The following is a 26155-nucleotide window of genomic DNA, read 5'->3' on the forward strand; positions in this document are numbered from 1 at the left end:
CAATGGGCAGAGTGAGACCCCGGGACAGAGGGCAGAGTGAGACCGCAGGAAAGAGGGCAGAATGAGACCCCAGGAGAGAGGGCAGAGTGAGACCCCCAGGACAGAGGGCAGAGTGAGACCCCAGGACAGAGGGGAGAGTGAAACCCCAGCACAGAGGGCAGAGTGAGACCCCTGGACAGAGGACAAAAGTGAAGGGTGGGACTAGTGACAGAAGGTGGAGGCCAGAATGAGGCCCAAGGACAGAGGGCAGAGTGAGGCCTCAGGGCAGCTGGAAAGAGGAAGAGTTTAGCTCCAGGGTGTAACAAGAGTGGATAGAAGGCACCAGGACAGAGGGCAGAGTGAAACGCAGGGACGGAGAGGCGAGTGGGAGAGTGGACAGAGCATTGGAAGGAAGGGTGAGGCCCTAGGAGAGGACACGAGTGGACAGAAGCGACCGGGTCTCAGAATGAGAGGGGAGAGTGAGGCACCAGCCGGGCCACGAGAGAAGATGAGTGGAAGGAGTGAGACCCTGTCACATGGGGGAGAGAGGGTCTCTAGACAGGCCATGCGTGGGAAGGCGACTAGGACACAGAGCACAAGGACCCTTAGGAGAAGACCTGATATGGGGCACCTGGACAGGTATCAGAGGGGTCGCTTGGTCAGAGAGTGCCAACGAGTAAGAGATATCGCCCATGCTATCGAATACTTTCATTAATGTTCAAGTGTTTATTCTTTACAGAGTGACCGAGAGAAGTCAGAGGGCCTTCCGGTCTCCCCCTTCATGGACAGAGACAAGGTCACCAAGCCCACAGCCCAGATTGGATTCATCCGGTTCTTCCTCATCCCGATGTTCGAGACGGTGACACAGGTGAGCTAGCCCCGGCTAGGAGCGTCTGTACTCAAGGTGATCTGGGCTTGTGCTATCAACGGCGTAGTGTCAATAGTGCGCTAGTCCCATACGATTGATGCAAGGGTGAGCTAGGCTCTGGCTAGTGGTAAATTCAGCCACGGAGAGCTACACTCCTGCCAGCTGTATCCTTATTGAAGTTCAGCTAGGTCACCACCAGAGGTATCTTTACTCAAGGTAAGTTAGGTCCCTGTTACTTGTACTTTCACTGGGACACAAGAAAGGTTCTTTTGAGTACCACCTTCATCACTTAACAGTTAGGCCCACTCTATGGTATCGCAATCAATGGTGAGCAAGGCCTCTCCTATTGATATTTTTACCAAAGTTGAGCTATGCCCTCCTAGTAGCCTCTTTACCAAAGGCGATCTAACCTCGAGCTGCCATTGGGCTTATCTTTAGTGTCCCTGGAGAAACATGGCCAGAGTTGAGATGCAAAGAGATGTCTTGAAAGGACTTTGCGGATACGCAGTTCTTTACTGAAACAACAGTAGATTAAGCTTTCATTCACAAATATCCCCCAGATTGCAAACCACTGCCACATTTGAAACTCCTGGTTGGCGCTCCGCTCTAGACCTTGTGTTACAACAATCTGGAAATCAACGGTCCTTTCTTCTAACCTCCTTGGCATGGCTCCCCGAGATGACGTGAACCACACAAACAGCACATATTCTTTAATACACAGACCCCTGTTCATTCCTTCAGTTGACTCACAATAGCTAAAGGATCTACTGGAGTACATTGGTTATGAGGTTGGTCTCCTCTCAAACATCTTTGACCGTCATTACTTTGTGAGTTCGAAGGTGTAATCAAATCTCACTATTTAATCATTTTTATTGACTTCTTTTTGGGCACTGACAAATCTTTTCTTTTGGCAAATCTTTTCTCTTGAATTTTATTTGACTTAAAATTGGTGTTTTTAAAAGATGAAGCTGTGAGCTCCCGTCAGATTCCTGGTTAGAATTTACACCGACGCAAGTTCCTTCTAGGGGATGTTTTTGGACGTCAGTACTGCACAAGTCACAGGTTATTGTTACATATGTGACCCTGACTCTCCAGCTCATCAAGATTAGGGTGACCAAACTCACTCACGGTCATTAGATACACTGCCACCAGTGCTGAACTTTTCACCTTCAACTCTTAAATTTCAGGTATGTTGGTCTAATTAGTTCAGTGGACACAAAACAAGACAACACCACCACAAGGCTATCACGCAAACTCCAGGCCTGGAAAAGTGTTAGTACCGACCTAGAGGGGGCTGGTCCTCCTAATCAATCTAACAAATGGGTTAGAATAAGAGGAAGCTAATCTGCAACCCATAGCAGTGCCCTGGGTCGGCTGGCGACATTGGTCATTGTATAGAAAAAACACAGTTATAAAAATGAAAGCATATTCTTCGAAAACACGTTAATATGATACATGTAATTTGCCAATCTCATGATTATAGACAGATTGCAAAAAGACGATCTTTTCTTAAATAGCACAATACAGATCACACTTGAGAGAACATTTGTTTTACTTTGGTAGTCGTTCAGAACCGCTTGAGGAAAAAAGTTGACCAAAGCTTTAAGGATAGCTTATTGATGGGCCAGTACGACCTTAAGTCAATGATTATATGTAGTAACACAAGTGTTCTTGTTATCTAACGTTAAAAGATGTAAGAAGTACAGAGTTCTGTAAGCATTTTAAATTCAGACAGATTAACAGAATATTGGACATCCAAAGTAAATTTGTGGGCAGTATTTGTTAGTGAACAATCATCTCAGAAATGCTGTTGGCTGGAGTTTTAACGGAGACAAGGTGAAGAAGGTGAAGACACTGCCTGAAGTGAAGTGTATTGTAAGCTGAATATGTATTAAAAGGGCCCAGCAAAGCACATACATGCAGCCTATTCCAATATTTAAAGTGCCGCATACACTGATGACTTAAGGTTGCTCACCCGTCCAACTGTGAGAAAGTGATCGCCCTTCTGGTAAATGCTTGCAGAATCTTCATCCTGTTACAGCTCTTAGTGAGTTACCAAGGTATAGAGCTTAGAGTGGGCGGAGGTCTGCATGTTATCATGTTAGTAATCATGTCCAAATGATTGTACCTTGGACCTGTTTCTTTCAGTACCTCAAGTACCTTAAATCTCAACCCAGACCCAACCACTGACTCCCTACACTGATGGGATTCTCAGAGGTCGGTCTGCTCCCAAGGACCAGTGCAGTCTGGCAAGGAAGCTTGCACGCTTTTTGATTAGTCCATAACAACCGGTCTTCCTCCTTCTCGACTTTGAAAAGGCCTTTGACAAGGTCGACTGGCTCTACCTAGAGGATGTGCTAACAATGATGGGTCTGGGTCAGCACTTCCGTCGTTTCGTCCGGGTTCTGTATTCCAACCCTAGAGCTCGTGTACTCAACAATGGGGCCCTCTCAGAAATATTTCTGATCCCAAGAGGTACAAGACAGGGCTGTCCCCTTTCACCACTCCTATTCACGCGGGCGATGGAGCCCCCGGCGTGCATTATTCGGGCAGATGGCCTGGTACAGGGCTGGACCTGGGGGAGCCACCACACTGACAAAATTACCTTACATGTGGACGACGTCCTGCTCTTCCTGGCGTACCAGGCCCGTTCTGGCCCGAGATGTCTTCGGGCCCTTCAGGCCTTTGAGAACGTCTCAGGCCTCCGGCTCAACCCGACAAAATCGACTCTGATACCCCTCTAACTCTCCAGGGAATGCTTTGATTGGCAATCAACCATTCCCATTTAGCAACAGTTGTTTAAATACCCAGGCACATGAGTTGCCTTGCTCCCCTAACTAAAACGGGTGCTAAATATCAACCCACTTGTCAAGAAGTCGAAAGAGACGTGCTTCAACCGGCAGAGTCCTCTGCCGGTTGAAGCACGTCTCTTTCGACTTCGACAAACAGACTAACTAATCTTTTGATGAATATAATGGTGATTCAAAGACCAAAAATTTCGATCCTGAAATTCCAGTAAAGCCTTTCAGTGAGAACCTGCTATAATCTAAACCTCCTAATCGTGACAGTTAGTTAAAGCTGGTCCTCGTTCTCAAGGGTCATCGGCATATTTTTAACAATTCGTCCTGATGATGGTCTTGTGATTTATCTTGCTAGGACCGAAACGTTGACCTTCACGTCCACTTCTGCCACTACTGACACCTTGCGTTCAGTGACTTACCTCAAATGCAGCAGTAGTCACTGTATTATATGCAACAGTTTGGGCGTATTCTACTGTACTGTTGGATACATTAATGTATTCCTTGTACATTAGAATAGTTTATTATGTTTTATTCTAACTACTGATGAAGAACCCTTACAATTGTTTCAAATTAATAACAACTTTGATACATAATTTTCTTGTGTTGCCTCTTTTTATCTTTATTTGTTGGCTAGTGTGGTAGCCGTATATTGTGACTTTTTGCTCTGTCCTGAATAATTGGACATTTGAATATAATACAGCAACTGATGCTTACAGTTAGGATCTGAAATTCTTTTCAATAGAGATCCTCTACGCTGTCTAAGAAATTGTAAAATAAATCCCTTGCTGGCAATTTGCTTTTGATACAGTGTCCCATTTATGCCACCCTTGTACAAAGGGGGCAGCGTGAACAATCACTGGGTGTTGCGGCAGCACTCCCACCACAATACCCATTGCCCACCCCTTTCACTCTAAATATAGTGTGAAAGGGGGCCTTATTTACAAGGCAGCCTTAAGCCACGTTAATTGGCTTAAAGCTGCCTTGTAAATAAGGTGAAGCACCTATCGCCACAGAAATGTCGCAGAAAGTGACGTTCCTGTGGCGATAGGGGCTTGTAAAGATGCCCCCCAGGAGTTCCACACTCCCTTTGTAGTAACACCCTCCTTGCTCCAAGGTCAGACTGGCTCCAACTCACACTAAAGAAAACACCAGTAGGTGTGCAGCACAGTTGTATTGAATGCCTGACGCCCCCCCTTACCCTGACACAAAGGGAAAGACACTCAACCTGTCACTTTTTGTATTTATTTTTTGAACAGCTTTTCCCGCAAATTGAGGAGGTGATGCTGCCCCCTCTGCGGGAGTCGCTGGACCGCTACGAGCAGCAGAAGCAGGTGGAGGATGCGAGGAAGGAAGTGAGTAGTGGAGCGAGTAGTGACTGTGGATGTATGACGTTTCAACGCATGCTTTTACAACGCATGCCATTACGACGCAGGTTTTACAACGCAAGTCGTTACAACGTAAATCAGACTATTCCCTATCCTGGAGCGCCCCCCAGCGCAATGCGTTGTAATAACTTGTGTTGTAAAAGTTGCGTCGTAATGGTAGTGCGTTGTAAAAGTTGCGTTGTAAAGGATGTTCCCCGTGACTGTGCATACACCCTCCGCTTACCTCTGCTGTACCTCTCTCCGTCCCATCTGTACCCATGAGATAAGTGTGTGCTGCCGGTGTACCTCTCCCCAGTAGCGACCGGCATGGCTCGCGGGTGGGTGGGGGTGGGGGGTTGCACAGGTGAGGGGGTGGTCCATAATATTTTAAAAAACTACCTTTCCTCTGGCCCCGTCTTGCATCTTCACTGCGCCTGCTCTCCTGCCTCCGACAGGAACAGGAAGCAGGCAGCCTCCATCCCCTAAGCCAATTACAACTCTCCCAGTGGAGCGTTGTGATTGGTCGGGGCACCGCCCAGCCAGGGGATGTCGGGGATGGCATGTTCTCCATCTAGGTGGCAATGCAGCCTGCATGGAGAAGGGTAGAGTGCGCATGACGGGTTTGGGCAGCCTGAAAGGGCCGCCTGAACAGTCTTTGCGGTCTCAGGAGTGGGCAAACGACTCCTGCCAGCTCCACCCCCCACCCGCAATGCGCAAAGAAACATAAAATGTTAATAACCAAAACGTATTACCATTTTGTTCTCGCACTGCGATAAAGCAGTGGGGTGACGCTCCTCCGCCCTAGTGGAGGAGCCGCCCCTGCTGAACCCTGTCCCACCTGTACCTATGAGGTACAAGTCTGCCTCCAGTTGTACCTCTCCCCTGTACCCATGAGGTATGCATGTGTGCAGGTGTACCTCTCCCCTGCCCACCTGTAACCATGAGATATGTGTGCTGCTGTTGTACCTCTCTCTCTCCCCTGCCCACCTGTACCCATGAGATAGGTGTGATGCAGGCGTTACCTCTCTCCTGCCCTCTTAGCCCCTCTAATGCCCCTACAGTATCCTCACCACTTTAAATAATGTATATGGCCCTCTCTGCCAGTAAATGTAGACAGCTCTCAGTCCCTTGGAGGCACCCATATCTTCCACTCTATCAATCCCAATCCAACCCATCACACCATCCATTGTATAAAGTCTCCTGACTTGGGCTGTCCTCCCCTTCCTATTGGTGGGCCCACCCCTTCCCCCTATTGGTGGGCCAGTGTTGCCTTCTCACACCTGACATCCTTCTTGTGCTGCCCCTTCACGCCCTCTGTTCATCTTGTCTTATCCCCTCCATAGTTGTGATTTGTCCTCTTCAGCCCTTTGTTCCTCTCGTGTTCTCCACTCTATAGTCATAATTTTCTCTCTTACATCTTCTTCGAGTCTAGTATTTCCAGCCACTTGTCTTATGTTCTCTGCTCACAGGTGAACCTTTTGTTATTCACCTCGCGTTCTGCAATGGTCACTTTATCCTTTTTTTCTTCCAGATGAAGGAGGTAAACATTGGGGCTTCAGTTCCTGGAACCTTAGAGGACTAAAGCAGGTAAACAAGAACCAAGGGCTTCATTTGAAACCTAGAGTGGAGACTGTGGGAGGGAAGTAAAAGCCCACCTTGAAGTTCTGAGGTGACACTGAGTTCAAGGGTGGAGGCTGTGGGTGGGAGGGAAGGCTTTTGTATTGGAGGGCAGAGCCTCGGCAGGGCAGAAGAAGCTTGCACATCTGAGACCTTTGTATTCGAGGACGCAGACTGCGGCAGGACAGGAGACGCTTGCACATCTGAGACCTTTGTATTTGAGGGCGCACACTGCGGCAGGACAGGAGACGCTTGCACATCTGAGACCTTTGTATTCGAGGACGCACACTGCGGCAGGACAGGAGACACTTGCACATCTGAGACCTTTGTATTCGAGGGCGCAGACTGCGGCAGGACAGGAGACGCTTGCACATCTGAGACCTTTGTATTCGAGGGCGCAGACTGCGGCAGGACAGGAGACGCTTGCACATCTGAGACCTTTGTATTCGAGGACGCACACTGCGGCAGGACAGGAGACGCTTGCACATCTGAGACCTTTGTATTCGAGGACGCACACTGCGGCAGGACAGGAGACGCTTGCACATCTGAGACCTTTGTATTCGAGGACGCACACTGCGGCAGGACAGGAGACGCTTGCACATCTGAGACCTTTGTATTCGAGGACGCACACTGCGGCAGGACAGGAGACGCTTGCACATCTGAGACCTTTGTATTCGAGGGCGCAGACTGCGGCAGGACAGGAGACGCTTGCACATCTGAGACCTTTGTATTCGAGGGCGCAGACTGCGGCAGGACAGGAGACGCTTGCACATCTGAGACCTTTGTATTCGAGGACGCACACTGCGGCAGGACAGGAGACGCTTGCACATCTGAGACCTTTGTATTCGAGGACGCACACTGCGGCAGGACAGGAGACGCTTGCACATCTGAGACCTTTGTATTCGAGGACGCACACTGCGGCAGGACAGGAGACGCTTGCACATCTGAGACCTTTGTATTTGAGGGCGCAGACTGCAGCAGGGCAGGAGACGCTTGCACATCTGAGACCTTTGTATTTGAGGGCGCAGACTGCAGCAGGGCAGGAGACGCTTGCACATCTGAGACCTTTGTATTCGAGCGCGCAGACTGCAGCAGGGCAGGAGACGCTTGCATATCTGAGACCTTTGTATTTGAGGGCGCAGACTGCAGCAGTGCAGAAGAAGCTTGGACATCTGAGACCTTTGTATTCGAGGGCGCAGACTGCAGCAGGGCAGGAGACGCTTGCACATCTGAGACCTTTGTATTTGAGGGCGCAGACTGCAGCAGGGCAGGAGACGCTTGCACATCTGAGACCTTTGTATTCGAGCGCGCAGACTGAAGCAGGGCAGGAGACGCTTGCATATCTGAGACCTTTGTATTTGAGGGCGCAGACTGCAGCAGGGCAGAAGAACCTTGCACATCTGAGACCTTTGTATTCGAGGGCGCAGACTGCCGCAGGGCAGGAGACGCTTGCACATCTGAGACCTTTGTATTTGAGGGCGCAGACTGCAGCAGGGCAGGAGACGCTTGCACATCTGAGACCTTTGTATTCGAGGGCGCAGACTGCAGCAGGGCAGGAGACGCTTGCATATCTGAGACCTTTGTATTTGAGGACGCAGACTGCAGCAGGGCAGGAGACGCTTGCACATCTGAGACCTTTGTATTCGAGGACGCAGACTGCGGCAGGACAGGAGACGCTTGCACATCTGAGACCTTTGTATTTGAGGGCGCAGACTGCAGCAGGGCAGGAGATGCTTGCACATCTGAGACCTTTGTATTTGAGGGCGCAGACTGCAGCAGGGCAGGAGACGCTTGCACATCTGAGACCTTTGTATTCGAGGGCGCAGACTGCAGCAGGGCAGGAGACGCTTGCACATCTGAGACCTTTGTATTCGAGGGCGCAGACTGCAGCAGGGCAGGAGACGCTTGCACATCTGAGACCTTTGTATTTGAGGGCGCAGACTGCAGCAGGGCAGGAGACGCTTGCACATCTGAGACCTTTGTATTTGAGGGCGCAGACTGCAGCAGGGCAGGAGACCCTTGCACATCTGAGACCTTTGTATTTGAGGGCGCAGACTGCAGCAGGGCAGGAGACCCTTGCACATCTGAGACCTTTGTATTCGAGGGCGCAGACTGCAGCAGGGCAGGAGACGCTTGCACATCTGAGACCTTTGTATTTGAGGGCGCAGACTGCAGCAGGGCAGGATACGCTTGCACATCTGAGACCTTTGTATTCGAGGGCGCAGACTGCAGCAGGGCAGAAGAAGCTTGCACATCTGAGACCTTTGTATTCGAGGGCGCAGACTGCAGCAGGGCAGGAGACGCTTGCACATCTGAGACCTTTGTATTTGAGGGCGCAGACTGCAGCAGGGCAGGAGACGCTTGCATATCTGAGACCTTTGTATTTGAGGGCGCAGACTGCAGCAGGGCAGGAGACCCTTGCACATCTGAGACCTTTGTATTTGAGGGCGCAGACTGCAGCAGGGCAGGAGACCCTTGCACATCTGAGACCTTTGTATTTGAGGGCGCAGACTGCAGCAGGGCAGGAGACGCTTGCACATCTGAGACCTTTGTATTCGAGGGCGCAGACTGCAGCAGGGCAGAAGAAGCTTCCACATCTGAGACCTTTGTATTCGAGGGCGCAGACTGCAGCAGGGCAGGAGACCCTTGCACATCTGAGACCTTTGTATTCGAGGGCGCAGACTGCAGCAGGGCAGAAGAAGCTTGCACATCTGAGACCTTTGTATTCGAGGGCGCAGACTGCAGCAGGGCAGGAGACGCTTGCACATCTGAGACCTTTGTATTTGAGGGCGCAGACTGCAGCAGGGCAGGAGACGCTTGCACATCTGAGACCTTTGTATTCGAGGGCGCAGACTGCAGCAGGGCAGGAGACCCTTGCACATCTGAGACCTTTGTATTTGAGGGCGCAGACTGCAGCAGGGCAGGAGACCCTTGCACATCTGAGACCTTTGTATTTGAGGGCGCAGACTGCAGCAGGGCAGGAGGCGCTTGCACATCTGAGACCTTTGTATTCGAGGGCGCAGACTGCAGCAGGGCAGGAGACGCTTGCACATCTGAGACCTTTGTATTCGAGGGCACAGACTGCAGCAGGGCAGGAGGCGCTTGCACATCTGAGACCTTTGTATTCGAGGGCGCAGACTGCAGCAGGGCAGGAGACGCTTGCACATCTGAGACCTTTGTATTCGAGGGCGCAGACTACAGCAGGGCAGGAGACGCTTGCACATCTGAGACCTTTGTATTCGAGGGCGCAGACTGCAGCAGGGCAGGAGACGCTTGCACATCTGAGACCTTTGTATTCGAGGGCGCAGACTCCAGCAGGGCAGGAGACGCTTGCACATCTGAGACCTTTGTATTTGAGGGCGCAGACTGCAGCAGGGCAGGAGACGCTTGCACATCTTAGACCTTTGTATTTGAGGGCGTAGACTGCAGCAGGGCAGGAGACGCTTGCACATCTGAGACCTTTGTATTCGAGGGCGCAGACTGCAGCAGGGCAGGAGACGCTTGCACATCTGAGACCTTTGTATTCGAGGGCGCAGACTGCAGCAGGGCAGGAGACGCTTGCACATCTGAGACCTTTGTATTCGAGGGCGCAGACTGCAGCAGGGCAGGAGACGCTTGCACATCTGAGACCTTTGTATTTGAGGGCGCCGCAGACTGCGGCAGGGCAGAGGACGCATGCATGTCTGAGAGTTCTGTATTCGAGGGCGCAGACTCCAGCAGGGCAGGAGACGCTTGCACATCTGAGACCTTTGTATTTGAGGGCGCAGACTGCAGCAGGGCAGGAGACGCTTGCACATCTTAGACCTTTGTATTTGAGGGCGTAGACTGCAGCAGGGCAGGAGACGCTTGCACATCTGAGACCTTTGTATTCGAGGGCGCAGACTGCAGCAGGGCAGGAGACGCTTGCACATCTTAGACCTTTGTATTTGAGGGCGTAGACTGCAGCAGGGCAGGAGACGCTTGCACATCTGAGACCTTTGTATTTGAGGGCGCAGACTGCAGCAGGGCAGGAGACGCTTGCACATCTGAGACCTTTGTATTCGAGGGCGCAGACTGCAGCAGGGCAGGAGACGCTTGCACATCTGAGACCTTTGTATTCGAGGGCGCAGACTCCAGCAGGGCAGGAGACGCTTGCACATCTGAGACCTTTGTATTTGAGGGCGCAGACTGCAGCAGGGCAGGAGACGCTTGCACATCTTAGACCTTTGTATTTGAGGGCGTAGACTGCAGCAGGGCAGGAGACGCTTGCACATCTGAGACCTTTGTATTTGAGGGCGCAGACTGCAGCAGGGCAGGAGACGCTTGCACATCTGAGACCTTTGTATTCGAGGACGCACACTGCGGCAGGACAGGAGACGCTTGCACATCTGAGACCTTTGTATTCGAGGACGCACACTGCGGCAGGACAGGAGACGCTTGCACATCTGAGACCTTTGTATTCGAGGACGCACACTGCGGCAGGACAGGAGACGCTTGCACATCTGAGACCTTTGTATTTGAGGGCGCAGACTGCAGCAGGGCAGGAGACGCTTGCACATCTGAGACCTTTGTATTTGAGGGCGCAGACTGCAGCAGGGCAGGAGACGCTTGCACATCTGAGACCTTTGTATTCGAGCACGCAGACTGCAGCAGGGCAGGAGACGCTTGCATATCTGAGACCTTTGTATTTGAGGGCGCAGACTGCAGCAGGGCAGAAGAAGCTTGGACATCTGAGACCTTTGTATTCGAGGGCGCAGACTGCAGCAGGGCAGGAGACGCTTGCACATCTGAGACCTTTGTATTTGAGGGCGCAGACTGCAGCAGGGCAGGAGACGCTTGCACATCTGAGACCTTTGTATTCGAGCGCGCAGACTGCAGCAGGGCAGGAGACGCTTGCATATCTGAGACCTTTGTATTTGAGGGCGCAGACTGCAGCAGGGCAGAAGAACCTTGCACATCTGAGACCTTTGTATTCGAGGGCGCAGACTGCCGCAGGGCAGGAGACGCTTGCACATCTGAGACCTTTGTATTTGAGGGCGCAGACTGCAGCAGGGCAGGAGACGCTTGCACATCTGAGACCTTTGTATTCGAGGGCGCAGACTGCAGCAGGGCAGGAGACGCTTGCATATCTGAGACCTTTGTATTTGAGGACGCAGACTGCAGCAGGGCAGGAGACGCTTGCACATCTGAGACCTTTGTATTCGAGGACGCAGACTGCGGCAGGACAGGAGACGCTTGCACATCTGAGACCTTTGTATTTGAGGGCGCAGACTGCAGCAGGGCAGGAGATGATTGCACATCTGAGACCTTTGTATTGGAGGGCGCAGACTGCAGCAGGGCAGGAGACGCTTGCACATCTGAGACCTTTGTATTCGAGGGCGCAGACTGCAGCAGGGCAGGAGACGCTTGCACATCTGAGACCTTTGTATTCGAGGGCGCAGACTGCAGCAGGGCAGGAGACGCTTGCACATCTGAGACCTTTGTATTTGAGGGCGCAGACTGCAGCAGGGCAGGAGACGCTTGCACATCTGAGACCTTTGTATTTGAGGGCGCAGACTGCAGCAGGGCAGGAGACCCTTGCACATCTGAGACCTTTGTATTTGAGGGCGCAGACTGCAGCAGGGCAGGAGACCCTTGCACATCTGAGACCTTTGTATTCGAGGGCGCAGACTGCAGCAGGGCAGGAGACGCTTGCACATCTGAGACCTTTGTATTTGAGGGCGCAGACTGCAGCAGGGCAGGAGACGCTTGCACATCTGAGACCTTTGTATTCGAGGGCGCAGACTGCAGCAGGGCAGAAGAAGCTTGCACATCTGAGACCTTTGTATTCGAGGGCGCAGACTGCAGCAGGGCAGGAGACGCTTGCACATCTGAGACCTTTGTATTTGAGGGCGCAGACTGCAGCAGGGCAGGAGACGCTTGCATATCTGAGACCTTTGTATTTGAGGGCGCAGACTGCAGCAGGGCAGGAGACCCTTGCACATCTGAGACCTTTGTATTTGAGGGCGCAGACTGCAGCAGGGCAGGAGACCCTTGCACATCTGAGACCTTTGTATTTGAGGGCGCAGACTGCAGCAGGGCAGGAGACGCTTGCACATCTGAGACCTTTGTATTCGAGGGCGCAGACTGCAGCAGGGCAGAAGAAGCTTCCACATCTGAGACCTTTGTATTCGAGGGCGCAGACTGCAGCAGGGCAGGAGACCCTTGCACATCTGAGACCTTTGTATTCGAGGGCGCAGACTGCAGCAGGGCAGAAGAAGCTTGCACATCTGAGACCTTTGTATTCGAGGGCGCAGACTGCAGCAGGGCAGGAGACGCTTGCACATCTGAGACCTTTGTATTTGAGGGCGCAGACTGCAGCAGGGCAGGAGACGCTTGCACATCTGAGACCTTTGTATTCGAGGGCGCAGACTGCAGCAGGGCAGGAGACCCTTGCACATCTGAGACCTTTGTATTTGAGGGCGCAGACTGCAGCAGGGCAGGAGACCCTTGCACATCTGAGACCTTTGTATTTGAGGGCGCAGACTGCAGCAGGGCAGGAGGCGCTTGCACATCTGAGACCTTTGTATTCGAGGGCGCAGACTGCAGCAGGGCAGGAGACGCTTGCACATCTGAGACCTTTGTATTCGAGGGCACAGACTGCAGCAGGGCAGGAGGCGCTTGCACATCTGAGACCTTTGTATTCGAGGGCGCAGACTGCAGCAGGGCAGGAGACGCTTGCACATCTGAGACCTTTGTATTCGAGGGCGCAGACTACAGCAGGGCAGGAGACGCTTGCACATCTGAGACCTTTGTATTCGAGGGCGCAGACTGCAGCAGGGCAGGAGACGCTTGCACATCTGAGACCTTTGTATTCGAGGGCGCAGACTCCAGCAGGGCAGGAGACGCTTGCACATCTGAGACCTTTGTATTTGAGGGCGCAGACTGCAGCAGGGCAGGAGACGCTTGCACATCTTAGACCTTTGTATTTGAGGGCGTAGACTGCAGCAGGGCAGGAGACGCTTGCACATCTGAGACCTTTGTATTTGAGGGCGCAGACTGCAGCAGGGCAGGAGACGCTTGCACATCTGAGACCTTTGTATTCGAGGGCGCAGAATGCAGCAGGGCAGGAGACGCTTGCACATCTGAGACCTTTGTATTCGAGGGCGCAGACTGCAGCAGGGCAGGAGACGCTTGCACATCTGAGACCTTTGTATTTGAGGGCGCCGCAGACTGCGGCAGGGCAGAGGACGCATGCATGTCTGAGAGTTCTGTATTCGAGGGCGCAGACTACAGCAGGGCAGGAGACGCTTGCACATCTGAGACCTTTGTATTTGAGGGCGCAGACTGCAGCAGGTCAGGAGACGCCTGCACATCTGAGACCTTTGTATTTGAGGGCGCCGCAGACTGCGGCAGGGCAGAGGACGCATGAATGTCTGAGAGTTCTGTATTCGAGGGCGCAGACTGCAGCAGGACAGGAGACGCTTGCACATCTGAGACCTTTGTATTTGAGGGCGCAGACTGCAGCAGGGCAGAAGAAGCTTGCACATCTGAGACCTTTGTATTTGAGGGTGCAGACTACAGCAGGACAGGAGACGCTTGCACATCTGAGACCTTTGTATTTGAGGGCGCAGACTGCAGCAGGGGAGGAGACATTTGCACATCTGAGACCTTTGTATTTGAGGGCGCAGACTGCAGCAGGGCAGGAGACGCTTGCACATCTAAGACCTTTGTATTCGAGGGCGCAGACTGCAGCAGGGCAGGAGACGCCTGCACATCTGAGACCTTTGTATTTGAGGGCGCAGACTGCAGCAGGGCAGGAGACACTTGCACATCTGAGACCTTTGTATTCGAGGGCGCAGACTGCAGCAGGGCAGGAGGCGCTTGCACATCTGAGACCTTTGTATTCGAGGGCGCAGACTGCAGCAGGGCAGGAGACGCTTGCACATCTGAGACCTTTGTATTTGAGGGCGCAGACTGCAGCAGGGCAGGAGACGCTTGCACATCTGAGACCTTTGTATTTGAGGGGGCAGACTGCAGCAGGGCAGGAGACGCTTGCACATCTGAGACCTTTGTATTTGAGGGCGCAGACTGCAGCAGGGCAGGAGACACTTGCACATGTGAGACCTTTGTATTTGAGGGCGCAGACTGCAGCAGGGCAGGAGACGCTTGCACATCTGAGACCTTTGTATTTGAGGGCGCAGACTGCAGCAGGGCAGGAGACTCTTGCACATCTGAGACCTTTGTATTCGAGGACGCAGACTGCGGCAGGACAGGAGACGCTTGCACATCTGAGACCTTTGTATTTGAGGGCGCAGACTGCAGCAGGGCAGAAGAAGCTTGCACATCTGAGACCTTTGTATTTGACGGCGCAGACTGCAGCAGGGCAGGAGACGCTTGCATATCTGAGACCTTTATATTTGAGGGCGCAGACTGCAGCAGGGTAGGAGACGCTTGCACATCTGAGACCTTTGTATTTGAGGGCGCAGACTGCAGCAGGGCAGGAGACGCTTGCATATCTGAGACCTTTGTATTTGAGGGCGCAGACTGCAGCAGGGCAGGAGACGCTTGCACATCTGAGACCTTTGTATTTGAGGGCGCAGACTGCAGCAGGGCAGGAGACGCTTGCACATCTGAGACCTTTGTATTCGAGGGCGCAGACTGCAGCAGGGCAGGAGACGCTTGCACATCTGAGACCTTTGTATTCGAGGGCGCAGACTGCAGCAGGGCAGGAGACGCTTGCACATCTGAGACCTTTGTATTCGAGGGCGCAGACTACAGCAGGGCAGGAGACGCTTGCACATCTGAGACCTTTGTATTCGAGGGCGCAGACTGCAGCAGGGCAGGAGACGCTTGCACATCTGAGACCTTTGTATTCGAGGGCGCAGACTACAGCATGGCAGGAGACGCTTGCACATCTGAGACCTTTGTATTCGAGGGCGCAGACTGCAGCAGGGCAGGAGACACTTGCACATCTGAGACCTTTGTATTCGAGGGCGCAGACTGCAGCAGGGCAGGAGACGCTTGCACATCTGAGACCTTTGTATTCGAGGGCGCAGACTGCAGCAGGGCAGAAGACGCTTGCACATCTGAGACCTTTGTATTCGAGGGCGCAGACTGCAGCAGGGCAGGAGACACTTGCACATCTGAGACCTTTGTATTTGAGGGCGCAGACTGCAGCAGGGCAGGAGACGCCTGCATATCTGAGACCTTTGTATTTGAGGGCGCCGCAGACTGCGGCAGGGCAGAGGACGCATGCATGTCTGAGAGTTCTGTATTCGAGGACGCAGACTGCGGCAGGACAGGAGACGCTTGCACATCTGAGACCTTTGTATTTGAGGGCGCAGACTGCAGCAGGGCAGAAGAAGCTTGCACATCTGAGACCTTTGTATTTGAGGGCGCAGACTGCAGCAGGGGAAGAGACATTTGCACATCTGAGACCTTTGTATTTGAGGGTGCAGACTGCAGCAGGGCAGGAGACGCTTGCACATCTAAGACCTTTGTATTCGAGGGCGCAGACTGCAGCAGGGCAGGAGACGCCTGCACATCTGAGACCTTTGTATTTGAGGGCGCAGACTGCAGCAGGGCAGGAGACACTTGCACATCTGAGACCTTTGTATTCGAGGGCGCAGACTGCAGCAGGGCAGGAGGCGCTTGCACATCTGAGACCTTTGTATTCGAGGGCGCAGACTGCAGCAGGGCAGGAGACGCTTGCACATCTGAGACCTTTGTATTTGAGGGCGCAGACTGCAGCAGGGCAGGAGACGCTTGCACATCTGAGACCTTAGTATTTGAGGGGGCAGACTGCAGCAGGGCAGGAGACGCTTGCACATCTGAGACCTTTGTATTTGAGGGCGCAGACTGCAGCAGGGCAGGAGACACTTGCACATGTGAGACCTTTGTATTTGAGGGCGCAGACTGCAGCAGGGCAGGAGACGCTTGCACATCTGAGACCTTTGTATTTGAGGGCGCAGACTGCAGCAGGGCAGGAGACTCTTGCACATCTGAGACCTTTGTATTCGAGGACGCAGACTGCGGCAGGACAGGAGACGCTTGCACATCTGAGACCTTTGTATTTGAGGGCGCAGACTGCAGCAGGGCAGAAGAAGCTTGCACATCTGAGACCTTTGTATTTGACGGCGCAGACTGCAGCAGGGCAGGAGACGCTTGCATATCTGAGACCTTTATATTTGAGGGCGCAGACTGCAGCAGGGTAGGAGACGCTTGCACATCTGAGACCTTTGTATTTGAGGGCGCAGACTGCAGCAGGGCAGGAGACGCTTGCATATCTGAGACCTTTGTATTTGAGGGCGCAGACTGCAGCAGGGCAGGAGACGCTTGCACATCTGAGACCTTTGTATTTGAGGGCGCAGACTGCAGCAGGGCAGGAGACGCTTGCACATCTGAGACCTTTGTATTCGAGGGCGCAGACTGCAGCAGGGCAGGAGACGCTTGCACATCTGAGACCTTTGTATTCGAGGGCGCAGACTGCAGCAGGGCAGGAGACGCTTGCACATCTGAGACCTTTGTATTCGAGGGCGCAGACTACAGCAGGGCAGGAGACGCTTGCACATCTGAGACCTTTGTATTCGAGGGCGCAGACTGCAGCAGGGCAGGAGACGCTTGCACATCTGAGACCTTTGTATTCGAGGGCGCAGGCTACAGCAGGGCAGGAGACGCTTGCACATCTGAGACCTTTGTATTCGAGGGCGCAGACTGCAGCAGGGCAGGAGACGCTTGCACATCTGAGACCTTTGTATTCGAGGGCGCAGACTGCAGCAGGGCAGGAGACGCTTGCACATCTGAGACCTTTGTATTCGAGGGCGCAGACTGCAGCAGGGCAGAAGACGCTTGCACATCTGAGACCTTTGTATTCGAGGGCGCAGACTGCAGCAGGGCAGGAGACGCTTGCACATCTGAGACCTTTGTATTCGAGGGCGCAGACTGCAGCAGGGCAGGAGACGCTTGCACATCTGAGACCTTTGTATTCGAGGGCGCAGACTGCAGCAGGGCAGGAGATGCTTGCACATCTGAGACCTTTGTATTCGAGGGCGAAGACTGCAGCAGGGCAGGAGACGCTTGCACATCTGAGACCTTTGTATTTGAGGGCGCAGACTGCAGCAGGGCAGGAGACGCCTGCATATCTGAGACCTTTGTATTTGAGGGCGCCGCAGACTGCGGCAGGGCAGAGGACGCATGCATGTCTGAGAGTTCTGTATTCGAGGACGCAGACTGCGGCAGGACAGGAGACGCTTGCACATCTGAGACCTTTGTATTTGAGGGCGCAGACTGCAGCAGGGCAGAAGAAGCTTGCACATCTGAGACCTTTGTATTTGAGGGCGCAGACTGCAGCAGGGCAGGAGACGCTTGCACATCTGAGACCTTTGTATTCGAGGGCGCAGACTGCAGCAGGGCAGAATAGGCTTGCACATCTGAGACCTTTGTATTCGAGGGCGCAGACTGCAGCAGGGCAGGAGACGCTTGCACATCTGAGACCTTTGTATTTGAGGGCGCAGACTGCAGCAGGGCAGGAGACGCTTGCACATCTGAGACCTTTGTATTCGAGGGCGCAGACTGCAGCAGGGCAGGAGACGCTTGCACATCTGAGACCTTTGTATTTGAGGGCGCAGACTGCAACAGGGCAGGAGACGCTTGCACATCTGAGACCTTTGTATTTGAGGGCGCAGACTGCAGCAGGGCAGGAGACGCCTGCATATCTGAGACCTTTGTATTTGAGGGCGCAGACTGCAGCAGGGCAGGAGACGCTTGCATATCTGAGACCTTTCTATTCGAGGACGCAGACTGCGGCAGGACAGGAGACGCTTGCACATCTGAGACCTTTGTATTTGAGGGCGCAGACTGCAGCAGGGCAGAAGAAGCTTGCTCATCTGAGACCTTTGTATTTGACGGCGCAGACTGCAGCAGGGCAGGAGACGCTTGCATATCTGAGACCTTTATATTTGAGGGCGCAGACTGCAGCAGGGTAGGAGACGCTTGCACATCTGAGACCTTTGTATTTGAGGGCGCAGACTGCAGCAGGGCAGGAGACGCTTGCATATCTGAGACCTTTGTATTTGAGGGCGCAGACTGCAGCAGGGCAGGAGACGCTTGCACATCTGAGACCTTTGTATTTGAGGGCGCAGACTGCAGCAGGGCAGGAGACGCTTGCACATCTGAGACCTTTGTATTCGAGGGCGCAGACTGCAGCAGGGCAGGAGACGCTTGCACATCTGAGACCTTTGTATTCGAGGGCGCAGACTGCAGCAGGGCAGAAGACGCTTGCACATCTGAGACCTTTGTATTCGAGGGCGCAGACTGCAGCAGGGCAGGAGACGCTTGCACATCTGAGACCTTTGTATTTGAGGGCGCAGACTGCAGCAGGGCAGGAGATGCTTGCACATCTGAGACCTTTGTATTCGAGGGCGAAGACTGCAGCAGGGCAGGAGACGCTTGCACATCTGAGACCTTTGTATTTGAGGGCGCAGACTGCAGCAGGGCAGGAGACGCTTGCACATCTGAGACCTTTGTATTTGAGGGTGCCGCAGACTGCGGCAGGGCAGAGGACGCAAGCATGTCTGAGAGTTCTGTATTCGAGGACGCAGACTGCGGCAGGACAGGAGACGCTTGCACATCTGAGACCTTTGTATTTGAGGGCGCAGACTGCAGCAGGGCAGGAGACGCCTGCATATCTGAGACCTTTGTATTTGAGGGCGCCGCAGACTGCGGCAGGGCAGAGGACGCAAGCATGTCTGAGAGTTCTGTATTCGAGGACGCAGACTGCGGCAGGACAGGAGACGCTTGCACATCTGAGACCTTTGTATTTGAGGGCGCAGACTGCAGCAGGGCAGAAGAAGCTTGCACATCTGAGACCTTTGTATTTGAGGGCGCAGACTGCAGCAGGGCAGGAGACGCTTGCACATCTGAGACCTTTGTATTCGAGGGCGCAGACTGCAGCAGGGCAGAAGAGGCTTGCACATCTGAGACCTTTGTATTCGAGGGCGCTGACTGCAGCAGGGCAGGAGACGCTTGCACATCTGAGACCTTTGTATTTGAGGGCGCAGACTGCAGCAGGGCAGGAGACGCTTGCACATCTGAGACCTTTGTATTCGAGGGCGCAGACTGCAGCAGGGCAGAAGACGCTTGCACATCTGAGACCTTTGTATTTGAGGGCGCAGACTGCAGCAGGGCAGGAGACGCTTGCACATCTGAGACCTTTGTATTTGAGGGCGCAGACTGCAGCAGGGCAGGAGACGCCTGCATATCTGAGACCTTTGTATTTGAGGGCGCCGCAGACTGCGGCAGGGCAGAGGATGCATGCATGTCTGAGAGTTCTGTATTGGAGGACGCAGACTGCGGCAGGACAGGAGACGCTTGCACATCTGAGACCTTTGTATTTGAGGGCGCAGACTGCAGCAGGACAGGAGACGCTTGCACATCTGAGACCTTTGTATTCGAGGGCGCAGACTGCAGCAGGGCAGGAGACGCTTGCACATCTGAGACCTTTGTATTTGAGGGCGCAGACTGCAGCAGGGCAGGAGACGCTTGCACATCTGAGACCTTTGTATTTGAGGGCGCAGACTGCAGCAGGGCAGGAGACCCTTGCACATCTGAGACCTTTGTATTTGAGGGCGCAGACTGCAGCAGGGCAGGAGACCCTTGCACATCTGAGACCTTTGTATTCGAGGGCGCAGACTGCAGCAGGGCAGGAGACGCTTGCACATCTGAGACCTTTGTATTTGAGGGCGCAGACTGCAGCAGGGCAGGAGACGCTTGCACATCTGAGACCTTTGTATTCGAGGGCGCAGACTGCAGCAGGGCAGAAGAAGCTTGCACATCTGAGACCTTTGTATTCGAGGGCGCAGACTGCAGCAGGGCAGGAGACGCTTGCACATCTGAGACCTTTGTATTTGAGGGCGCAGACTGCAGCAGGGCAGGAGACGCTTGCACATCTGAGACCTTTGTATTCGAGGGCGCAGACTGCAGCAGGGCAGGAGACCCTTGCACATCTGAGACCTTTGTATTTGAGGGCGCAGACTGCAGCAGGGCAGGAGACCCTTGCACATCTGAGACCTTTGTATTTGAGGGCGCAGACTGCAGCAGGGCAGGAGACGCTTACACATCTGAGACCTTTGTATTCGAGGGCGCAGACTGCAGCAGGGCAGGAGACGCTTGCACATCTGAGACCTTTGTATTTGAGGGCGCAGACTGCAGCAGGGCAGGAGATGCTTGCACATCTGAGACCTTTGTATTCGAGGGCGAAGACTGCAGCAGGGCAGGAGACACTTGCACATCTGAGACCTTTGTATTTGAGGGCGCAGACTGCAGCAGGGCAGGAGACGCCTGCATATCTGAGACCTTTGTATTTGAGGGCGCCGCAGACTGCGGCAGGGCAGAGGACGCATGCATGTCTGAGAGTTCTGTATTCGAGGACGCAGACTGCGGCAGGACAGGAGACGCTTGCACATCTGAGACCTTTGTATTTGAGGGCGCAGACTGCAGCAGGGCAGAAGAAGCTTGCACATCTGAGACCTTTGTATTTGAGGGCGCAGACTGCAGCAGGGGAGGAGACATTTGCACATCTGAGACCTTTGTATTTGAGGGTGCAGACTGCAGCAGGGCAGGAGATGCTTGCACATCTAAGACCTTTGTATTCGAGGGCGCAGACTGCAGCAGGGCAGGAGACGCCTGCACATCTGAGACCTTTGTATTTGAGGGCGCAGACTGCAGCAGGGCAGGAGACACTTGCACATCTGAGACCTTTGTATTCGAGGGCGCAGACTGCAGCAGGGCAGGAGGCGCTTGCACATCTGAGACCTTTGTATTCGAGGGCGCAGACTGCAGCAGGGCAGGAGACGCTTGCACATCTGAGACCTTTGTATTTGAGGGCGCAGACTGCAGCAGGGCAGGAGACGCTTGCACATCTGAGACCTTAGTATTTGAGGGGGCAGACTGCAGCAGGGCAGGAGACGCTTGCACATCTGAGACCTTTGTATTTGAGGGCGCAGACTGCAGCAGGGCAGGAGACACTTGCACATGTGAGACCTTTGTATTTGAGGGCGCAGACTGCAGCAGGGCAGGAGACGCTTGCACATCTGAGACCTTTGTATTTGAGGGCGCAGACTGCAGCAGGGCAGGAGACTCTTGCACATCTGAGACCTTTGTATTTGAGGACGCAGACTGCGGCAGGACAGGAGACGCTTGCACATCTGAGACCTTTGTATTTGAGGGCGCAGACTGCAGCAGGGCAGAAGAAGCTTGCACATCTGAGACCTTTGTATTTGACGGCGCAGACTGCAGCAGGGCAGGAGACGCTTGCATATCTGAGACCTTTATATTTGAGGGCGCAGACTGCAGCAGGGTAGGAGACGCTTGCACATCTGAGACCTTTGTATTTGAGGGCGCAGACTGCAGCAGGGCAGGAGACGCTTGCATATCTGAGACCTTTGTATTTGAGGGCGCAGACTGCAGCAGGGCAGGAGACGCTTGCACATCTGAGACCTTTGTATTTGAGGGCGCAGACTGCAGCAGGGCAGGAGACGCTTGCACATCTGAGACCTTTGTATTCGAGGGCGCAGACTGCAGCAGGGCAGGAGACGCTTGCACATCTGAGACCTTTGTATTCGAGGGCGCAGACTGCAGCAGGGCAGGAGACGCTTGCACATCTGAGACCTTTGTATTCGAGGGCGCAGACTACAGCAGGGCAGGAGACGCTTGCACATCTGAGACCTTTGTATTCGAGGGCGCAGACTGCAGCAGGGCAGGAGACGCTTGCACATCTGAGACCTTTGTATTCGAGGGCGCAGACTACAGCAGGGCAGGAGACGCTTGCACATCTGAGACCTTTGTATTCGAGGGCGCAGACTGCAGCAGGGCAGGAGACGCTTGCACATCTGAGACCTTTGTATTCGAGGGCGCAGACTGCAGCAGGGCAGGAGACGCTTGCACATCTGAGACCTTTGTATTCGAGGGCGCAGACTGCAGCAGGGCAGAAGACGCTTGCACATCTGAGACCTTTGTATTCGAGGGCGCAGACTGCAGCAGGGCAGGAGACGCTTGCACATCTGAGACCTTTGTATTCGAGGGCGCAGACTGCAGCAGGGCAGGAGACGCTTGCACATCTGAGACCTTTGTATTCGAGGGCGCAGACTGCAGCAGGGCAGGAGATGCTTGCACATCTGAGACCTTTGTATTCGAGGGCGAAGACTGCAGCAGGGCAGGAGACGCTTGCACATCTGAGACCTTTGTATTTGAGGGCGCAGACTGCAGCAGGGCAGGAGACGCCTGCATATCTGAGACCTTTGTATTTGAGGGCGCCGCAGACTGCGGCAGGGCAGAGGACGCATGCATGTCTGAGAGTTCTGTATTCGAGGACGCAGACTGCGGCAGGACAGGAGACGCTTGCACATCTGAGACCTTTGTATTTGAGGGCGCAGACTGCAGCAGGGCAGAAGAAGCTTGCACATCTGAGACCTTTGTATTTGAGGGCGCAGACTGCAGCAGGGCAGGAGACGCTTGCACATCTGAGACCTTTGTATTCGAGGGCGCAGACTGCAGCAGGGCAGGAGACGCTTGCACATCTGAGACCTTTGTATTTGAGGGCGCAGACTGCAGCAGGGCAGGAGACGCTTGCACATCTGAGACCTTTGTATTTGAGGGCGCAGACTGCAGCAGGGCAGGAGACGCCTGCATATCTGAGACCTTTGTATTTGAGGGCGCAGACTGCAGCAGGGCAGGAGACGCTTGCATATCTGAGACCTTTCTATTCGAGGACGCAGACTGCGGCAGGACAGGAGACGCTTGCACATCTGAGACCTTTGTATTTGAGGGCGCAGACTGCAGCAGGGCAGAAGAAGCTTGCTCATCTGAGACCTTTGTATTTGACGGCGCAGACTGCAGCAGGGCAGGAGACGCTTGCATATCTGAGACCTTTATATTTGAGGGCGCAGACTGCAGCAGGGTAGGAGACGCTTGCACATCTGAGACCTTTGTATTTGAGGGCGCCGCAGACTGCGGCAGGGCAGAGGACGCAAGCATGTCTGAGAGTTCTGTATTCGAGGACGCAGACTGCGGCAGGACAGGAGACGCTTGCACATCTGAGACCTTTGTATTTGAGGGCGCAGACTGCAGCAGGGCAGAAGAAGCTTGCACATCTGAGACCTTTGTATTTGAGGGCGCAGACTGCAGCAGGGCAGGAGACGCTTGCACATCTGAGACCTTTGTATTCGAGGGCGCAGACTGCAGCAGGGCAGGAGACGCTTGCACATCTGAGACCTTTGTATTTGAGGGCGCAGACTGCAGCAGGGCAGGAGATGCTTGCACATCTGAGACCTTTGTATTCGAGGGCGAAGACTGCAGCAGGGCAGGAGACGCTTGCACATCTGAGACCTTTGTATTCGAGGGCGCAGACTGCAGCAGGGCAGGAGACGCTTGCACATCTGAGACCTTTGTATTTGAGGGCGCAGACTGCAGCAGGGCAGGAGACGCTTGCACATCTGAGACCTTTGTATTCGAGGGCGCAGACTGCAGCAGGGCAGGAGACGCTTGCACATCTGAGACCTTTGTATTTGAGGGCGCAGACTGCAGCAGGGCAGGAGATGCTTGCACATCTGAGACCTTTGTATTCGAGGGCGAAGACTGCAGCAGGGCAGGAGACGCTTGCACATCTGAGACCTTTGTATTTGAGGGCGCAGACTGCAGCAGGGCAGGAGACGCCTGCATATCTGAGACCTTTGTATTTGAGGTCGCCGCAGACTGCGGCAGGGCAGAGGACGCATGCATGTCTGAGAGTTCTGTATTCGAGGACGCAGACTGCGGCAGTACAGGAGACGCTTGCACATCTGAGACCTTTGTATTTGAGGGCGCAGACTGCAGCAGGGCAGAAGAAGCTTGCACATCTGAGACCTTTGTATTTGAGGGCGCAGACTGCAGCAGGGCAGGAGACGCTTGCACATCTGAGACCTTTGTATTCGAGGGCGCAGACTGCAGCAGGGCAGAAGAGGCTTGCACATCTGAGACCTTTGTATTCGAGGGCGCAGACTGCAGCAGGGCAGGAGACGCTTGCACATCTGAGACCTTTGTATTTGAGGGCGCAGACTGCAGCAGGGCAGGAGACGCTTGCACATCTGAGACCTTTGTATTCGAGGGCGCAGACTGCAGCAGGGCAGGAGACGCTTGCACATCTGAGACCTTTGTATTTGAGGGCGCAGACTGCAGCAGGGCAGGAGACGCTTGCACATCTGAGACCTTTGTATTTGAGGGCGCAGACTGCAGCAGGGCAGGAGACGCCTGCATATCTGAGACCTTTGTATTTGAGGGCGCCGCAGACTGCGGCAGGGCAGAGGATGCATGCATGTCTGAGAGTTCTGTATTCGAGGACGCAGACTGCGGCAGGACAGGAGACGCTTGCACATCTGAGACCTTTGTATTTGAGGGCGCAGACTGCAGCAGGACAGGAGACGCTTGCACATCTGAGACCTTTGTATTCGAGGGCGCAGACTGCAGCAGGGCAGGAGACGCTTGCACATCTGAGACCTTTGTATTTGAGGGCGCAGACTGCAGCAGGGCAGGAGACGCTTGCACATCTGAGACCTTTGTATTTGAGGGCGCAGACTGCAGCAGGGCAGGAGACCCTTGCACATCTGAGACCTTTGTATTTGAGGGCGCAGACTGCAGCAGGGCAGGAGACCCTTGCACATCTGAGACCTTTGTATTCGAGGGCGCAGACTGCAGCAGGGCAGGAGACGCTTGCACATCTGAGACCTTTGTATTTGAGGGCGCAGACTGCAGCAGGGCAGGAGACGCTTGCACATCTGAGACCTTTGTATTCGAGGGCGCAGACTGCAGCAGGGCAGGAGACGCTTGCACATCTGAGACCTTTGTATTTGAGGGCGCAGACTGCAGCAGGGCAGGAGACGCTTGCACATCTGAGACCTTTGTATTCGAGGGCGCAGACTGCAGCAGGGCAGGAGACCCTTGCACATCTGAGACCTTTGTATTTGAGGGCGCAGACTGCAGCAGGGCAGGAGACCCTTGCACATCTGAGACCTTTGTATTTGAGGGCGCAGACTGCAGCAGGGCAGGAGACGCTTGCACATCTGAGACCTTTGTATTCGAGGGCGCAGACTGCAGCAGGGCAGAAGAAGCTTCCACATCTGAGACCTTTGTATTCGAGGGCGCAGACTGCAGCAGGGCAGGAGACCCTTGCACATCTGAGACCTTTGTATTCGAGGGCGCAGACTGCAGCAGGGCAGAAGAAGCTTGCACATCTGAGACCTTTGTATTCGAGGGCGCAGACTGCAGCAGGGCAGGAGACGCTTGCACATCTGAGACCTTTGTATTCGAGGGCGCAGACTGCAGCAGGGCAGGAGACGCTTGCACATCTGAGACCTTTGTATTCGAGGGCGCAGACTGCAGCAGGGCAGGAGACCCTTGCACATCTGAGACCTTTGTATTTGAGGGCGCAGACTGCAGCAGGGCAGGAGACCCTTGCACATCTGAGACCTTTGTATTTGAGGGCGCAGACTGCAGCAGGGCAGGAGGCGCTTGCACATCTGAGACCTTTGTATTCG

The 26155-nt window shown here is 54.0% G+C and overlaps 1 protein-coding gene across 1 annotated transcript in view; it reads left to right on the forward strand.

Annotated features, from left to right (window-relative positions):
* Nucleotides 1-26155, forward strand: part of PDE9A (phosphodiesterase 9A) — a 243595-nt gene that overhangs the window by 170037 nt on the left and 47403 nt on the right. Inside the window, exons 16-18 of the mRNA XM_078658368.1 lie at nucleotides 719-847; nucleotides 4905-5000; nucleotides 6544-6599. Coding sequence (XP_078514494.1) covers nucleotides 719-847; nucleotides 4905-5000; nucleotides 6544-6594 — 276 coding nt within the window. The 3' untranslated portion in view covers nucleotides 6595-6599. The remainder of the gene's footprint in view (nucleotides 1-718; nucleotides 848-4904; nucleotides 5001-6543; nucleotides 6600-26155) is intronic.

This window comes from Lissotriton helveticus, chromosome 8 (genome assembly GCF_964261635.1).
Source record: "Lissotriton helveticus chromosome 8, aLisHel1.1, whole genome shotgun sequence".
Lineage (NCBI taxonomy): Eukaryota > Metazoa > Chordata > Amphibia > Caudata > Salamandridae > Lissotriton > Lissotriton helveticus.